Raw genomic sequence first — 15,454 nt, forward strand, 5'->3', positions numbered from 1 at the left:
CCGGAACACTTACGGAGGCTACTTCTGGCCCGTGATGTGAGCCATGAAGAGTCGCTGCAAATCCACTCTTCCTTCACCCAATATACGAAGACGCCCTGTGTGCCTGACACGGTGGCAGGCTTTGGTGGTGCACGCCTGCACAGCTGTCCCTCTTTCAAGTGTTTCTGGTCTAGTAATTAGCATCCAGTTTCTATCTGTTTCATTGAGAACAGTTAGAATCCTTGGAGGAGTGGAGGAGATGCTTTGAGGCCATTTCGACGGCTCATGGGCAGAGGAGGAAACTGGGGTCCAGAGAGGGCAGTGCCATGACTGGTATGGACAGGTTCGGAGCGGGGTCCAGGCTCCCAGCCCCCACCCAGCCCATGCCCCCTAGCCCCCAGTCTCTTCTGTGCCCCTCACACCCACAGGGTAAGCTTCAGAGAGGTTTCCCAGAATTGCTTTTTGCCAGTCACTTTGAGATCCTGGCCGCAGTATTGACCCTAAGTCTCACGGCGTCACTCAGCACTCCCTCCTGCCTAGAACCCCACTCCTCTCACGACCTGGGGCCCACTTGGTCTTTCGGTTGGCGTCGCTGTGTGCCGTGGAAAACTGTTCACGCTGCTCTGAAGCCCAGGAGTGGGCTTCTGAACTTAAGGAGTCCGCGTCTCATGGGAACCCGCTGGCTGCTCGGCTGTGTTGGAGGGTGGGCGGGCGTCTGCCCTGGAGGACGGGGCAGGCGGCACAGAGAGAACCGGGGCGGGGGAGTGGCAGGAAAGGATGTTTGGCTGGGTGGACAGAATGACTGGCCAGCAGCTCATCTAATAATAGGACGACCAGCCGGAAGCCACAGGTTTGAGCTGAGGCCTCGCGGGAGCGGCTCGGGGCCTCGGGGGGCAGGGTGTGGAGGGTTGGAGGGGAGCTGTACAGAAGGAGAGGGGGCGCCAGGCGCGGGCGGCGGAGTGGCCCCACCTCCACCTCTCAGCCACAGCTCACCTGCTCCTCTGAAAACCATCTTTCAGCTGGGAGATCGTTTAGCTAAAACAGGGGTTCTGCCTTGAAGGATGACGGAAGAGTGGCTCCTGGGGTGTGTGACAGCTCATTTTACGTCTTGACCTGACTGGGCCAAGGGGTGCCTGGGCAGCTGGTTAAAATTCGATTTCTGGGTGTGTATGAATGTTTCTGGAGAAGTTGCATTTGACTCAGTGGACTAAGGAAAGCAGATGGGCCTCCCCAAGGTGGTGGGTGCCATGCTATCTCGTGAGGGCCTGGATGGAACAGAAATATGGAGGAAGGGTGAACCCACTCTCTTGGTATGAGTCAGGACGTCCATCCTGTCCTTGGGCTTTGGATGTCAGAGCTCCTGGTTCTTGAGTGAATCCCACCTGCTTTCCTGGGTCTCCAGCCTGCAGACGGCAGGTGGTGGGACCTCTCGGCCTCCAAAATCGTGTAATGAGTTTCCTTTTATACATACATAAACACACATATACATACATATATACACACATACATATCTACATACACACGAGTGTGTGCCAAGTCACTTCAATCACGTGCGGCTCTTTGCAACCTCATGGACTGTAGCCCACCAGGCTCCTCTGTCCATGGGATTCTCCAGGGAAGAATACTGGAGTGGGTTGCCATTTCCTCCTCCAGGGGATCTTCCTGACCCAGGGATGGAACCTGCAACCCTTTATGTCTCCTGCATTGGTAAGGCGGTTTCTTTACCACTAGTACCACCTAGGAAGCCCCCCCGACACACACACTTAGCTACACACATACATACCTATGCATGTACATACACGCACGCACACATATCTACATACATGCGTACACACATGCATATGTACAGATCTGTTTCTTAGGAGAACCTTGACTGTTATAGGAAGTTGCAGAACCTCCCAGCTACAGGTGGATGTCGCTGAGCTGGATGGGGTGGGGAAGAAGAAGGAGTCGGGGAAACCCATTCTCTGGCTTAGATGGCACCACCTGGCTGAGAGTTCAGGGAGAGATTCAGGGTCTGGAGAAAGGGGAAGTCTCACTTTTCACAGAACTCTTGGATGGGAAGTCCGGAACCTGCTGTGTGCCGAGTCCCTGCTGTGCACGTTTCATATGAAAACCCTGTGGTTTAGGTTAAGTGTTGACCCCGGTGCATTGCCAAGCAAGCCCACTCAGGTACAGCAGCTCACGCCCCCCCCGATGTGAGGTGACTTGTTCAGTCTCCTGCTCTCTCCTCTCCCCTCCCCGTGTTGTTGAAGCTGGGGGAGCCGGGTAGGGGGCAAAAGGGCGAAGGCTGCCAGTTGGCGGGTGCGGACCAGGCTGTGGATGCAGAGTTCTGGGCTGACCCTGTCCTTGCTGCTCACCTCCGTTCTCCAAAACTTGCTTTTTCCTGGTCTCTCTATCATCCTCTTCTCTGTCTTGTTGACCACCTTGTCGTAACTTTAATAGATTTAATGTTTTCATTTTTCAGGTCTCTCTCGATCAGCCCTTTTCTGCTGTCTTTTTCTTTTTTTAATTGTGCTGAAATTCACACAATGTAAAATGAACGGTTTTACAGCGAGATTTATCTTGGCCGTGCCATGCAGCATGTGGGATCCTAGCTCCCCGGACCAAGGATCGAAACCACTCCCCACTGCATTAGGAGCACAGAGTCTTAACCACTAGACCACCAGGGAAATTCCAAAATGAACCATCGTAAAGCACACAGTCCATGGCATTTGGTACAGTTTATTCACAGTACAGTGCAACCAGCACCCCATCCAGTCCCAAAAGGTGATCATCACCCCCAAAGAAAGCTGCATCCCCATTAGTCACCCCCGGTCTCTCCAGCCCCTGGCGATCAGCCATCTGCTTTCTGTCTGTGTGGATCCACCTGTTCTGGAGAGCTCCCACTGATGGAATTATACATGGCACGACCCTTTGTGTCTGGCTTCTTTCATCGAGCATAACTGTATTAGTTTGCTCCAGCTGCCATAACGAAATACCACTGGTGGGGCGACTTAAACAACAGACACTTGTTTTCTCACGGTTCCGGAGGCTGGAATCTGAGAGGAGGTCTGGTTTCTCCTGAGGCCTCCTTGCACTCACAGGGCCTTTTTTCTGTGGGCACACACCAGGTTAGCTCTTTGGATGTCCAAACTCCTCTTCTTGTAGAGACTCTAGTCAGGTCGGATGAGGGTCCATTCTAATGGCCTCATTTAACTTAATTGCTCCTTTAAAGACCCTACGTCCAAATACAGTCACATTGAGAGGTACTGGGGGTCAGGGCTTCAGCATGTGAGTTTTAGGGGAACACAAAAACTCATATGAATTCCCCTAGACACATATGTTGAAGAAGGAACTGGCCACCCACTCCAGTATTCTTACCTGGAAACCCCATGGGCAGAGGAGCCTGGTGGGCTACAGGCGATGGGGTTGCAAAGAGTTGGACACCACATAGCCACTAAACAACAGCAGCATATATGTAAGGTCCTCAAGGTTTATCCATGTTGCAGTATGTATCAGTACCTCCTTCCTTTTCAAGGCTGAGTAATATCCCATTGTATGGATGGACCACGTTTTGTGTTTCCATTCCTCTCTTGATGGATACTTGAACTTTTGGCTCTTGTGAAAAACACTGCTACACCCACTGCCTTTTTACATAGAGGGGTGACTGGCATTGGGGGAGTCGAAGGCAGAGGAGGGGCAGGCACGGTGTGTACCCTGTCCCCAGAGAGCAGTGTTAAGTGTCTGGGTGCGGATTCCAGGCCCAGCCCTCTGTATCTGGGTGGCTCTGGCCTTCCTCAAGCCAGTAACAGGTATTTGACAGGCAACTGTGCTGTTGTGAGCTTGCCTTTGGGCGGAGAAGGGCTGCCAGACTGATTTTTTTTTTTTTTTTTTTTTAACTATTTCTTTTTGGCTGCACTGGGTCTTGGTTGCTCTGTGCAGGCTTTCTCTAGTTTCAGTGAGTAGGGGCTACTCTCTTGTGGAGCATGGGCTCTTGAGTGTAGGCTTTAGTACTTGTGGTTGCCCCTCGACATGTGGAATCCTCCCGGACCAGGGATCGAACCCCTGTCCCCTGCATTCACAAGCAGATTCTTAACCACTGGACCACTGGGAAAGTCCATTGTTTGAGTCTTTTAGCTGTCCTGGTGTTTGCACACTGTCTTGGTATTTCACACTGTCCCTGGCATCCGTCTGGCCTCTTCATCCACCATGACTAATGGCCAAGTGATAGCTTTCTTGCTGATGAGGAAACAGCCTGAACTAGGGGGAAAAAAAAAATTCCCAAGTTGTCTAACTTATCCTCAGTTTATCCAGTGCTGTGTTCTGGAAATCTTTCACCTGCCGAAAGTCACACAGCCCTTTTCTTATGGCACAGGTGGGGCTTTGCCTGTTTCTTCTCCATCTGTGATTTGGAAGAGAGTGTCATGCAGGTCCTAGCAGACCCTCAGGAGACATCCGGGTAGGGGGCGCTTAGGGATTGGTAGCTGTCGTCGTTTCCCCTGCTCCACGCTGAGTGGACCCAGAGCTGCTGCCTCAGTTTATCTGGCTCTTACTACTCTTCTGGATTGCTTCTTCAACCTCTCCTTGTTTTGTGTTTGTGTCTAATAAAATATTGCCATTGGGAAACTCTTCTGGCAAGAAATAGAGTCACAAAGTGTTCCAGGGCACGCTTCCATGATTATGATGAAAAGAAACAAGGCTGGTATCAGAGAGAAATGGGTGGCCCTCCCTGTGTCTGTGTGTGTGGCGGGGGGTTCCCTGTGGCCCAGTGTCTGGTCCCCAGATTTTCCTCTTTAGAAGTTGGACGTTAGTGCAACCAGTGATGGTGGAGCTTAGGGAGACCAAGTCACAAACCAAACTGGTGAGAGAATGGTCTTTAAACTAGATTGCTCACTTTGTACTTTTCTAGGAGGACCGGAGCTGCTGGGCAGGATAGAATGTTCTGGTCTGCTCGCCAGTGGGTTGTCTGTGAGGAAAGATAAGGGGAGTTGTAGGGGTTCGTGCCTGGAGGGTCCCTGTCGTGGCTGCTCGCAGAGCCGAGACGGCCTGTTAGATGAGGTTCCCAGCAGTCAAAAGTGAAAGTTGCTCAGTCATGTCCAGCTCTGCGACCCCAAGGACTATACAGTCCATGGAATTTTCCAGGATTACCCATCAATTCATCCTCACTGCAGACGGCAACTTTTTCAGGATTTGAGGGCCCTTTAACCTGCATCCTATGGTATGGTTATAAGTCCCTACATCCACTTAGGGTTCTAGCACCCCGATCTTTTCCTGCTGCACCCCGCCTCCTCTTGTTTTCATGCCTTTGAGATGAATTTTCCAGAGAAAAAGTTTTCTGGCCTGCCCTCCTCTTAGGATAAACGCTGTGTGGGGAAGGAGTGAAGGAGAAATTGAGAACCAAGTCGTTTGAAACCATCATCTCCACGCAGGGGGGCCTGTCTCTTGAGGTCCCCCTCACCCTATCTTCCTTACAAACCCTGAGCAGAGACTCTGAACCTTATCTCAGGGTCCTAAGACTGTTGCCTGCCTATTATAACCTGGCCCTAACGCCATTACCAGAGGCCAGCCTTTAACCAAGCATGCATGCAGATAGCCAGTGCTGTGGGTACCTGCCACCAGCCCAGCTCCACCCTAGCCCCTTGGGGTGGAAATAGCCAGGATTACAAAGAAGGTCCCTCCCGACTTCTTGCTCCTCCTTCTCGGTGTCCACTGGGGTCTTCCTCTATTTTAGAACAGGAGCTAGTCGTCCTGATGGTCCACAAGGTGCCCCCTATCTGCCCCCCGTGCCCCACTCTCTGCCCACCTGGCTGTGTGTTGCACCCACCTGTCTTCTCCCCGAATCTGGATCCCCGCCCAGCGCCTTCCTCTGTGTGTCTCCACTTGGATGCTTCTTACTCCACAAACCTGGGAGGGCGACTGAAGATGCAGGATACGACACGGAATGTGGACCGTCTGCCAGCTTGTTACAGCACGATGCTCTGAAGCGACAGTGTCTGCGCTGCAGAGGTTGACTGGGACCCAGCGCGGCCTTTAGCTCCTCCTGGTTCTTGTCAAGACTGGAAAGCCTTCAGCCACAGTGGTTGCTCCTGTGGGCCCGCACTGCCCTGGAGCCACAGCGATGTCATGCTCTTGACAGCCTGGCCACAAAGATACCTTATCAACCGTAGAAATGTGGAGCTCATCAAAGAGTTTGAATAGTTTTCGAGAAGTAGGATATTTCTTTTCCTCTTTGCTTTTATTAGGACATCTTAAAACCTTTGCGAAGTGCACAAAGAGCTCAAAGCCTCCCTCCTCCACCTCTTTAAAAGAATTGTTTAATGCTGACTCACTTTGATTTCGTGAAATAGTTATTTCTTTTTAAATTGTCTCTGCTGTGGTGGCAACTATTAGCCTTTTAAGAAGGGGACACTGTTAGGTATGAGTGCTGAGACTCTTTGGGGGGGGGTTACTCTGTCTTCATATGCTAAGGAGCACTTTACAGTATAGGCTTATTTGGGAGTTTTTAGTTATTAATCTTCATAATAGTTTCTTAAGACGCTTCTTATTTCCTCGTTATATCCAAATAGTAGGTAATGTAGACATTGTCATAGAAACCACTTGGATCCAAAGTTTTGTTGTTGGCATTGTTATTGAGAAGGAAACTGAATGTTCTAGTTGGAAAGTAATTTAATTGGGTGACACTTGAAAGAATACCAGCTTAGCCAGATATTTTTTTTTATTCCTTGGCTTATTATTAATAGCTATGTTATTACAAGGAAGTCATATTTGTAAGCCTCGGTTTTCATTAACTCTAAGGGGAAAAGGTAGGAGAGTGTGTGTCTGTGTATTTCTGTGTGTCCGTCTGTGTGTGTGTGTGTTGGGGACACTATGAAATTCAAAAATGAATCCATATTTCTGACAAGGACCACGTCTCATTTGACTTTGGCGCCCCCAGGACAGCTGCTGTCAGTGAATGCTTGTTTCATACGGGAAGAACCGAGAGATACTGACTTTCTCCCATGTGTACTCTTGGACTTAGCAGAGAAACGCTATAGGACGATAAGGTGGATACGAAATTCCCAGCCCATCTGCCCCAAGTCCATGCAAACTCTCCGTATTCTGCCAACGTGAACTTTTTACCCTGAGCCTGCATTCGGCATGATCTTACCTTACCCAACACCTGTCTTTCAGTTCCCTACTTGTATTCTATTTTGTGGCCATTTCGCACTCTGATCTTCGATTACAAGCTCGTGGGCATGGGAGATCTTTCTTTGTCATACTTGGCGTGAGACGGAGCACGCAGCACTGTGATGAGCTGGTTGATCACCTGCCGCTTCTTCCTGGCTGGACCCGAGATGGTTGCGATTCCAGCGCAGCCTGTTCGGTGCAGGATCGGACTCGCAGTTCCTGGTCGTGAGCATCTGTTAAATGTACCAGGAGGAGGACAGCGAGCTGCTTGCTGGTCTGTGTCCGCTTTCCCCTCCAGGAAAACAGGTTTGGCACGGTCGTTGGGAGCCCTCAGCTGACCTCTGCTTGGGTCTCCTCTTTGTTTCATGTCTTGCCTGCAAAGACTGCAAACCCACTGATACTCACCCCAAGATCTACACAAAGCCTGTAAACAGAATCATCGCCCCCCTCCACCAAAGTAAAACAGCTTGAGGTTGATTTCCCTTTTCTGCAGGTGTGGGATTTGTGCAAATTTTGTTTATATATGTGCGTCATTTGCAAGAAGCAAAGTGTTAGGAACACATGCAAATCACGAGTCCTGTCTCCCTTTCTGCCAGTTCCCCTCTCCCTTCATGCCTTGGTCTGTATTGTCTAGAATCCCATGAACAGAGGAGCCTGGCAGACTACAGTCCAGGGGGTCGCAAAGAGTCAGACATGACTGAAGCGCCTGAGCACAGACTGTCTACGCTTTTGTCTTTCTATTTTTTTCTCCAGAATTTCGGCAAACTGAGTGATCACCAATTTAAAATCTGGGGTGTTTTTAAAGAACTTTTTTTCTTTTGAAATACGAGAAGTTACAAAATAGCACATAAAGTCCCATGAACCCTTCACCCAGCTTCCTCTTATGGTGACATCTCCTATGACAGCAGAAAAATATCAAACCCAGGAAACTGATTGTTGGTACCAAACGGTGAAATAGACCACAGAATATCTGATTTTTTTTTTTTTTTAGAATATCTGATTTTTAAAAGCACACACAAAGGAATGCTTTAAAAACTTTTTTTAAATTGGAGGATAATTGCTTTACAATATTGTGCTGATTTCTGCCACACATCAACATGAATCAGCCACAGGTATACAAATGTCCACTCCCTCTTGAACCTTCTTCCCATCTCCCACCCCATCCCACCCCTCTAGGTGGTTGCAGGGCCCTGGGTTGAGCACTCTGTGTCACTGGCTATCTATTTTACATACGGTAATGTATCTGTTTCCATGCTACTCTCTTAGCTTGTCCCCCCCCGCCCCCCCCCGCCCCCCCCCCCCCGCCTCCCCCCTCAAGTCTGTTATCTATGTCTGCATCTCCAGTGCTGCCCTGCAAACGGGTTCACCAGTACCATCTCTCCAGATTCCATACACACACATGACATCTGTCTCGATATTGGGTGAAGAGGTTGGCAGGGAGTGTCAGATACTCTCAGAGCAGGAGCCTGATGCAATGCCTGCTTGAAACACCCAGGGCAGTTTTAAGAGTGTGGTCCCTAGGTCACAGGTGTGCCTTCAGAAGAGGAAAGGCCTGCAGGAAGTGGAGGAACAAGGGCTGGGCAGAAGGAAAGGAAACTTGCTGGTTCTGTAGGACTTCAGTTGTGACTCTTCACCAAGAGCCAGGCTGTGGCCACATTTAAGTGTCCTGGTACCTCATAATGAGATGAGTAAGTCCTCTCATTTGGAGAAACATGTATATGACATTTGTAGAAAAATAAATGATTTTTAAAAACTGGACTTTATTTTCAGAGCAGTTTTAGATTCACAGCAAAATTGAGAGGAATGTACAGACTTTTCCCAAGTACCCCCCACCTCCACCCATGCACAGTGTCTGCTGTTATCAACATCATTCACCAGATGGTACATGGTTACTAAGGCTGAACCTACACGGACACATCTACTGCTGCTGTTGTGTGCTCAGTCGTGTCTGACTCTTTGCAAACCCATGGACTAGCCTACCAGGCTTCTCTGTCCATGGGATTTTCCAGGCAGGAATACTGGAGTGGGTTGCCATTTCCTCCTCCAGGGGATCTTCCCAACCCAGGGATCGAACCCTCATCTCCTGTGTCTCCTGCAGTGGCAGACGTTATCATCACCCAAAGTCTACCGTTTACTGTGGGTTCACTCTTGGTGTTGTATATTTAATGAGTTTGGACAGATATATAAAGACACATATCCATCACTGTAATATACAGAACAGTGTAACTGCCCTAAACATCCCTTGTACTTTACCTGTTTATCACTCTTTCTTCCCTAACCCCTGGCAACCATTCATCTTTTTACTGTAACTGTACCTTTTCCAGAATTTCATAGAGTTGGAATCATAGTCTGTAGCCTTTTCAGATTGACTTCTTTCACTTAGGAATGTGTACTTACTGTTCCTCCATGTCTTTGTTATGACTTGACAGCTCCTTTCTTTTTAGCACTAAATAATATCCCATTGTCTGGAGACATCACGGTTTATTTATCCTTTCACCTGCTGATGGACATCTTGGCTGCTTCTACCTTTGGGCAATGATGAATGAAGCTGCTGTAAACCCCCATGTGCAGTTTTGAACTGGGTTTTCAACTCGTTGAATTTGCATAGTGTGGATCTCTGTATCTGCATTCCTATTCATGTATGAGTGACATTTTATATATATATATATATATATATATTTATTTATTTATTTATTTATTTTTTTTAAAGTTCTCTCCCCTTTCTTTGGATGAGGTAAGGACTGATTTCAGTCTTCTGTTTGGTGTCTCTCTTCACCCTCTCAGACGCTGGATTGTTCACAGGAGCAAATGACGACACTGTGTCTAATTAACAATATCTGATTGCTCACTACCTGCCAGAGCTTGTTCTGTCTCCTCTCGCTGGGGAGAAGGTGGGTTCTAGCACCATTTCGGTGTTTAAATCTGGTTCAGTCGCTCACCATTGTGCAAATGGCATTGCTTTTTTGCTGTGGTTACAGGAGTGTCTGGGGTGGTGGTGGGGGTGGGGGGGAGGTGGTTAGATGACCTTGGCTGGCAGAGGGAACTGAGGAGAGAGAGGTCATAGAGAAAACCCAGCCCTACCACTCTTTCTGAGTCTGGACCCAGCTAAGGAATTCTCCTCTATAAATAAGCACCTCAGCAGGCCATCAGAGAAGGCAATGGCAACCCACTCCAGTACTTTTGCCTGGAAAACCCCATGGACGGAGGAGCCTGGTGGGCTGCAGTCCATGCGGTCGCCAAGAGTCGGACATGACTGACTGACCACTTTCACTTTTCACTTTCATGCACTGGAGAAGGAAATGGCAACCCACTCCAGTGTTCTTGCCTGGAGAATCCCAGGGACGGCAGAGCCTGGTGGGCTGCCGTCTATGGGGTCGCACAGAGTCGGACATGACTCTGCAGGCCATACTGCACATGAAGGGCCTTCTCGGCTGTGTCCTGGGTAAGACGATCTGAGTCACAGTGCACTCTACTCCCCTCATCATAACTCCGCTCAGCACCCGGAGTCAGGCTGTGGCCATCACAAGTCCCTTGGGAGATGTCTGTGTCAAGTAAGGGAAAAAAGTTCCTAACTGGCTGTGGTCCTTGACCTCTGGCCTGGTTCTGACTCCTCTAATCTCTAAACTTCCCTTTAGTCATTTAAAAGGATGATTGAATAATCTGGATGATTCCTTGTAGACCATGTCATCAAATTCTACACCCCCCAATCCTTGAAGCTGTCCTGTTTGTAAAAATATCATCGGATTAAAGGGATTTTTACATTCTCGGCTGCCTTTTCTGAAGGACGGCATCCCTGATCGCCAGATTGGGTCAAAGCTATAGATGGTTGGATATAGCTGAGGTTGTTAGCTGAACTAGGGAAAGAGGTGGATGACTAAACCAGTTGCCTCTGGACCAGTCCATTCTCTAGTTCAGATGCGCTTGGCTTGTTTGTAAATGGACTTGCAGAGAAGCAACATTATCTTCCAGAAGAACGCTATTTAAAGTGTGAGTTCGACCTAGTCCCCCACTCTCTCCCAGTTTCTTTGCACTTTTATTTAAGAAGTGGGAGAAGGATTATGCAAAACTTCCATGTGCCGGCCTCCATCAGGTGAGGGAGGTGATGATGAGCTAGAACTGGGTCTCTGCTCTAAGGCATTATGTACACCCAGGCAGCGAAGGCGCCAGGTCTGGGTGTGGGGTGTGAATGCTTAGCTAGAAGCTCGGAGGAATATCACTGCCTTGTGCCCTGGGAGCTGGGCCCTGGTCAGGCACATGATCCAGACAGGGAAATTAAAGACACACTGTCAGTGCACTTCTGTGGCCTGCTCTCCCTCTGCTCGGAAACACAGTTGCCTGCAAGCTTGGAGGGTGGAAGAATGCCACCCCAGCCTTGCCCTGTCCTTCAGCCTGTGCAAAAAAAAAAATCGCTGGGCAATAGCAAGCACACAGGTACTCTGGGTCCTCAGAGAGAGACGAGTGTGCAAACATGTAGAGGTGCAGCCAGGGCGCCCTGGACTCAAGCAGCTGGGGGCAGGGTGCCGGTGCGCCCTCCCTGCTGTTTTCCTCTTTGGATCAGCCCGCTCTTATTTCTGGAGTGGAGTGGGACTCTCCCTGGGGCGATCTAGGGTGTCATCTCTGGCATTTGCTCCCAGTGCAGAAAAACAAGTCCGAATGCAGCGCACTCGGGTTTCTGAACAGCTGCCCAAGCGCCGAAACCAGGCAGTCAGCAAAGCGGAGGAAGGGAGGAGGGCAGGGGCTCGGGAGAGGGAGGAGGGGCGGGGAGGGGGGAGGCGGTCAAGGGCGCTGTTTCGGTGGGCGACGCCCCTCCCCGGGCTGGGGAGCGGGGAGAGTAGGGGACGCCCAGGCGAGTGGGGTGCCCCGAGTGGGAATCGGGGTGCGGGGGCGAAGGGGTCGAGGGTACCCCCCGGTGGACGACAATGGGAGATCCGGACCCCTGGGCGGGCTAGGGTGGGGGAAAGTGAGGATGCTCGGGCTCGTGCTAGTGAGGAGCCTGGAGTGGGGGGTCGGTGTGCGAAGGGAGGGGGGTTGAGGGTACGTCCCCGCCGGGTGGGTAGCGCTGGACGCTCTGCGCTGGGGGAGGGGGCTGCCTGGACTGGGGGAGTGCCCGGGGTGGGGGTGGGCGTCGGGCTGGGGGATGGTTCGGAGCTCCTGCCTCTGGGCGAGCTGGGGTGAGAGGAAGGGGGAGGCGCGGCGGGGCGGGGCGGGCAGGCAGGAGCGGCTTGCCCGCCGCCTGGGAGCGGGCGCCTTCCCAGCCGAGCCATGCGGTACGTGAGCGACGTGTGGCAGCCTCTGCGCAGACTGTTCCGCGGCGGTGTGGGTTTCGGCGAGCGCCGCCTCCTTCCAATCACCGCGCAGCCCCAGCGGAGGGATGCGCCTGTGCAGCGCAGCGCTGCGCACCGAGGCGTCGCGTGCCAAAGTCACATCCAAGTGAATGCCCTGCGAGGGAGGCATCCCCCCGCTCCCCGCACCCCAGATCTTCACAGGGCGGCCACGGACCTGACCTCACGACTGCCATATGTCCCCAGCTGATGCAAAGCCTCGAGAACCAGGGATACGGAGGGACACACACAGCAAAAACTGGCGAGGAAGACGTGCAGTAGGGCTGTGCGGGTTACAGGGCACGAATTTTAGGGGTTTGCACAATCAAGGTGCCGCCTCCCAATAGTTATTATGGACTTTTGTCAGGTAATCAATTTCAGATCAGAGTAGGATCCAGTTTTATTTACTCTTCTACTAGGAGAGATAAAAGTATATCGAAAATATTGTAAACGGTGACCGTGAAAACCAAGATGCCACGTTCCATTTTGGTCCAGCCTCCGGGTCTTTCCCGCCCGCTCCTTGTGCCCAGCATTCTGGGGACCCCGGTTCCAGGTCTTAGGCGCTGGCTTTTGGGGAGCAGTGTTCAGCACAGGTTAGGGTTTCTAAGAAATTCAGGAAATTGAGCAGAGTGAGGACCAAGGGCCAAGGAAGCCCCCTCTCCTGGGGTGGCGCCAGGGCCGTGGCGGCTGAGACGGATATTATTAGGGAGCAGTTCCGGCAAGGAGTGACCCCACGGGCGCTCTCAGCGACCTCCCTTTGGCTTCCGTCTAGGGTAGCAGAGACACACACCCCGTCCCCTCTTAACTTTATTCCAACCTTTAACCCTAAACCTCTGTCTTCACTGTGACCATGCCTGGCCCGGAATACATGTTAAAAATGCACAGTATGTGGGTCCCATTCCCAAAGAGGCCGAGTCTTTAGGATGCAGTAAGCATTCCAGGTGATTCGCTTGCAGGGCTCCACGGACCACACCGGACGGTGCCGTTTCTCTCCTCCCAGCAGAGCTGCAGTGGTTATTCTGGGAAGCTGTGCAGGGCGTTTTTAGGGAATGATAGGAGGAGGCTCACGAAGTGGCTGGCACCTTCAGCCAGGGCTCGTTTAGGGTGTTATCCGAGTCGGCGTCGCCGGTCTGCAGGGGGCGCCAGCAGGCTGAGCCACCCTCCTTCCACGTGAAAGGGGGCTGGAACCCGAGGAATGCGTCCCCGCCCCAGGGTGACGTGTGCGTGGCTGTCTTAAAAGCCAGGGCGGCGCGCTGGGCGTCCAGCAGAGCCGGAGAGGAGGCCAGCGGGCGAGGACCGCACGGGCTCTAGCCGGCGCACGAGGACCGCGGCTGTCACTGCGCTCGGAGCATCCCAGCCCCGCGGGAGCCGTGGGTGCCGCCCCAGCCCCGCGTCCCTCTCGCAGCGCTTGGGGAGCCTCGCGCCCCAGGCGAGCGTCCGTGATTTAGCACAAAGCACGTTTCCAAAAAGCCGCGCTTTCGCGCACGCACCCTCGCCCCCCTTTGTTTCGGGGGTCGCCAGGCCGCTCTCCTCCCCAAGTCTGAATTCTTCTGAAGGGGCGGAGGGCCGCCGAGCCTCGGCTGGGAAGATGCCCTTGGAACTGACTCAGAGCCGGGTGCAGAAGATCTGGATCCCGGTCGACCACCGCCCCTCGCTGCCCAGAAGTGAGTGCAGACGCGCGCGGGGCCGGGCGGCCGGGGAGGGCGCGCCTTGTGCGGAGAGAGGCCATTGTGTGGAGGGCGCCGGCCCGGCGCTTTTGTGCCGGCTCCCCTCCTCCGGCGCGCTCGGCCGGCCGGGCGCCGCCCTCCGCGCCGTCCCCGCGTCCCGGCCCGGGCGCCCCCCGCTCCTCCCCACCGGCTCCGGCGCGGGGCGGGCACGGCGCCGGCGCTGCGCCTCCCCTGGCCGGCGTCGGGGGCGCTGTGGCCCGACCCGAGGGCTCCGTGGGACCCCGCTCGGCTCGGCTCCGCTCGGCTCGCGAAGGAAGCGCAGAGGCACCCGGAAACGGCGCGCGCGCTGAGCGGGAAGCGCCGGGCTCCGCCGGGAACCTCCGTTTTGGGGACGCGTGGGAAGGGACGCCGGCGTGTCCCGCGGCCCCGGCGCCTCCTCGTGTCCCAGCCGCCGTTCGGTGTCGATCGCTACCTCTGCTCTCCTCTCTTCCCCTCCTTCCCTCCCGCCTCCTTTTCTCCGCTTTCCGCCTCCTCTTCCCCACCGCGTGTTTCTCTCTCCTCTCTCAGTCTCTCTCTGCTTCCACCCCCTCACTCCATCCTTAGTCTATGTGTTTCTCTTTCTTTATGTATTTCCATTTTCTGTCTTTTTCTCCTCCTCTCTATGTATTTCTAATCTCCTATCTTCAGTTCTCTTTTTCCCCTCTCCCTTCGCTGTCTTTACTGTTCTCTGCCCCCCCCCCCCCCTTCCTCTCCGCGAGCCCCCCTCTGCCCCCTGTGCCGGCGGCCTAGAGAGTTGTCTGGAACTCAGCCTTTGTGCATGTTTTGGGGAGGGTCTGCGGGTGGGGACTACACAGTTGGCAGCGTTTCCCACGTGTGTGAGCCAGTGCGCGCGCGGGCACACAACACACACACTCTCTCTCTCTGGACTTGGAGTTTGCTGACAGTTCACTTCCCCGCCCTGTCGGGTCTTGGCCGGTAAATACTTTGGGAAGGTTTACCTTGGGCTCTGTCCCCAGCCAGGGAGAGAGCCACCTGTTAAACGGGTGGTTCCAGAGGTTTGAAGGGGATACCAGCTCCTCCAGCAAAACCACCAATGGGCATGTCAGGTGGACAGGCTGAGACAGTGGTGAGCATTTTGCTCCAGGTCAGGTCAGGTCAGGATGCCTGAGAGGTAAGCACTGGCTCCGAGGTGCAAACCCTCCCAAGTGGCTTCAAGGCATCCCCCGAGCGCTAGGTGGCCTGTGGGCCTCCTCTGCCGTCACATTTCTCAGGGGCTGGTCACCAAGGCCGCAGTGACAGCTCCTCTCCCCGGGGTTTGCCCAGGTGTGAGTAACCTCC

The 15,454-nt window shown here is 53.0% G+C and overlaps 1 protein-coding gene across 4 annotated transcripts in view; it reads left to right on the top strand.

Moving 5' to 3' along the window:
• Nucleotides 1-15,454, top strand: part of PFKFB3 (6-phosphofructo-2-kinase/fructose-2,6-biphosphatase 3) — a 79,712-nt gene that overhangs the window by 39,919 nt on the left and 24,339 nt on the right. For 2 of the 4 annotated variants that reach the window (XM_061126023.1, XM_061126025.1), the window contains exon 1: nt 13,895-14,113. The exons of 1 other annotated variant lie outside the window; for it this stretch is intronic. In XM_061126023.1, the coding sequence (XP_060982006.1) occupies nt 14,038-14,113 (76 nt within the window). In that variant the 5' untranslated portion in view covers nt 13,895-14,037. Of the gene's footprint in view, nt 1-13,726; nt 14,114-15,454 lie in introns of those variants that run through there. One more of the 4 variants, XM_061126026.1, reaches the window with a different exon arrangement.

Source organism: Dama dama, chromosome 23, assembly GCF_033118175.1.
Source record: "Dama dama isolate Ldn47 chromosome 23, ASM3311817v1, whole genome shotgun sequence".
Taxonomy (NCBI): Eukaryota; Metazoa; Chordata; class Mammalia; order Artiodactyla; family Cervidae; genus Dama; species Dama dama.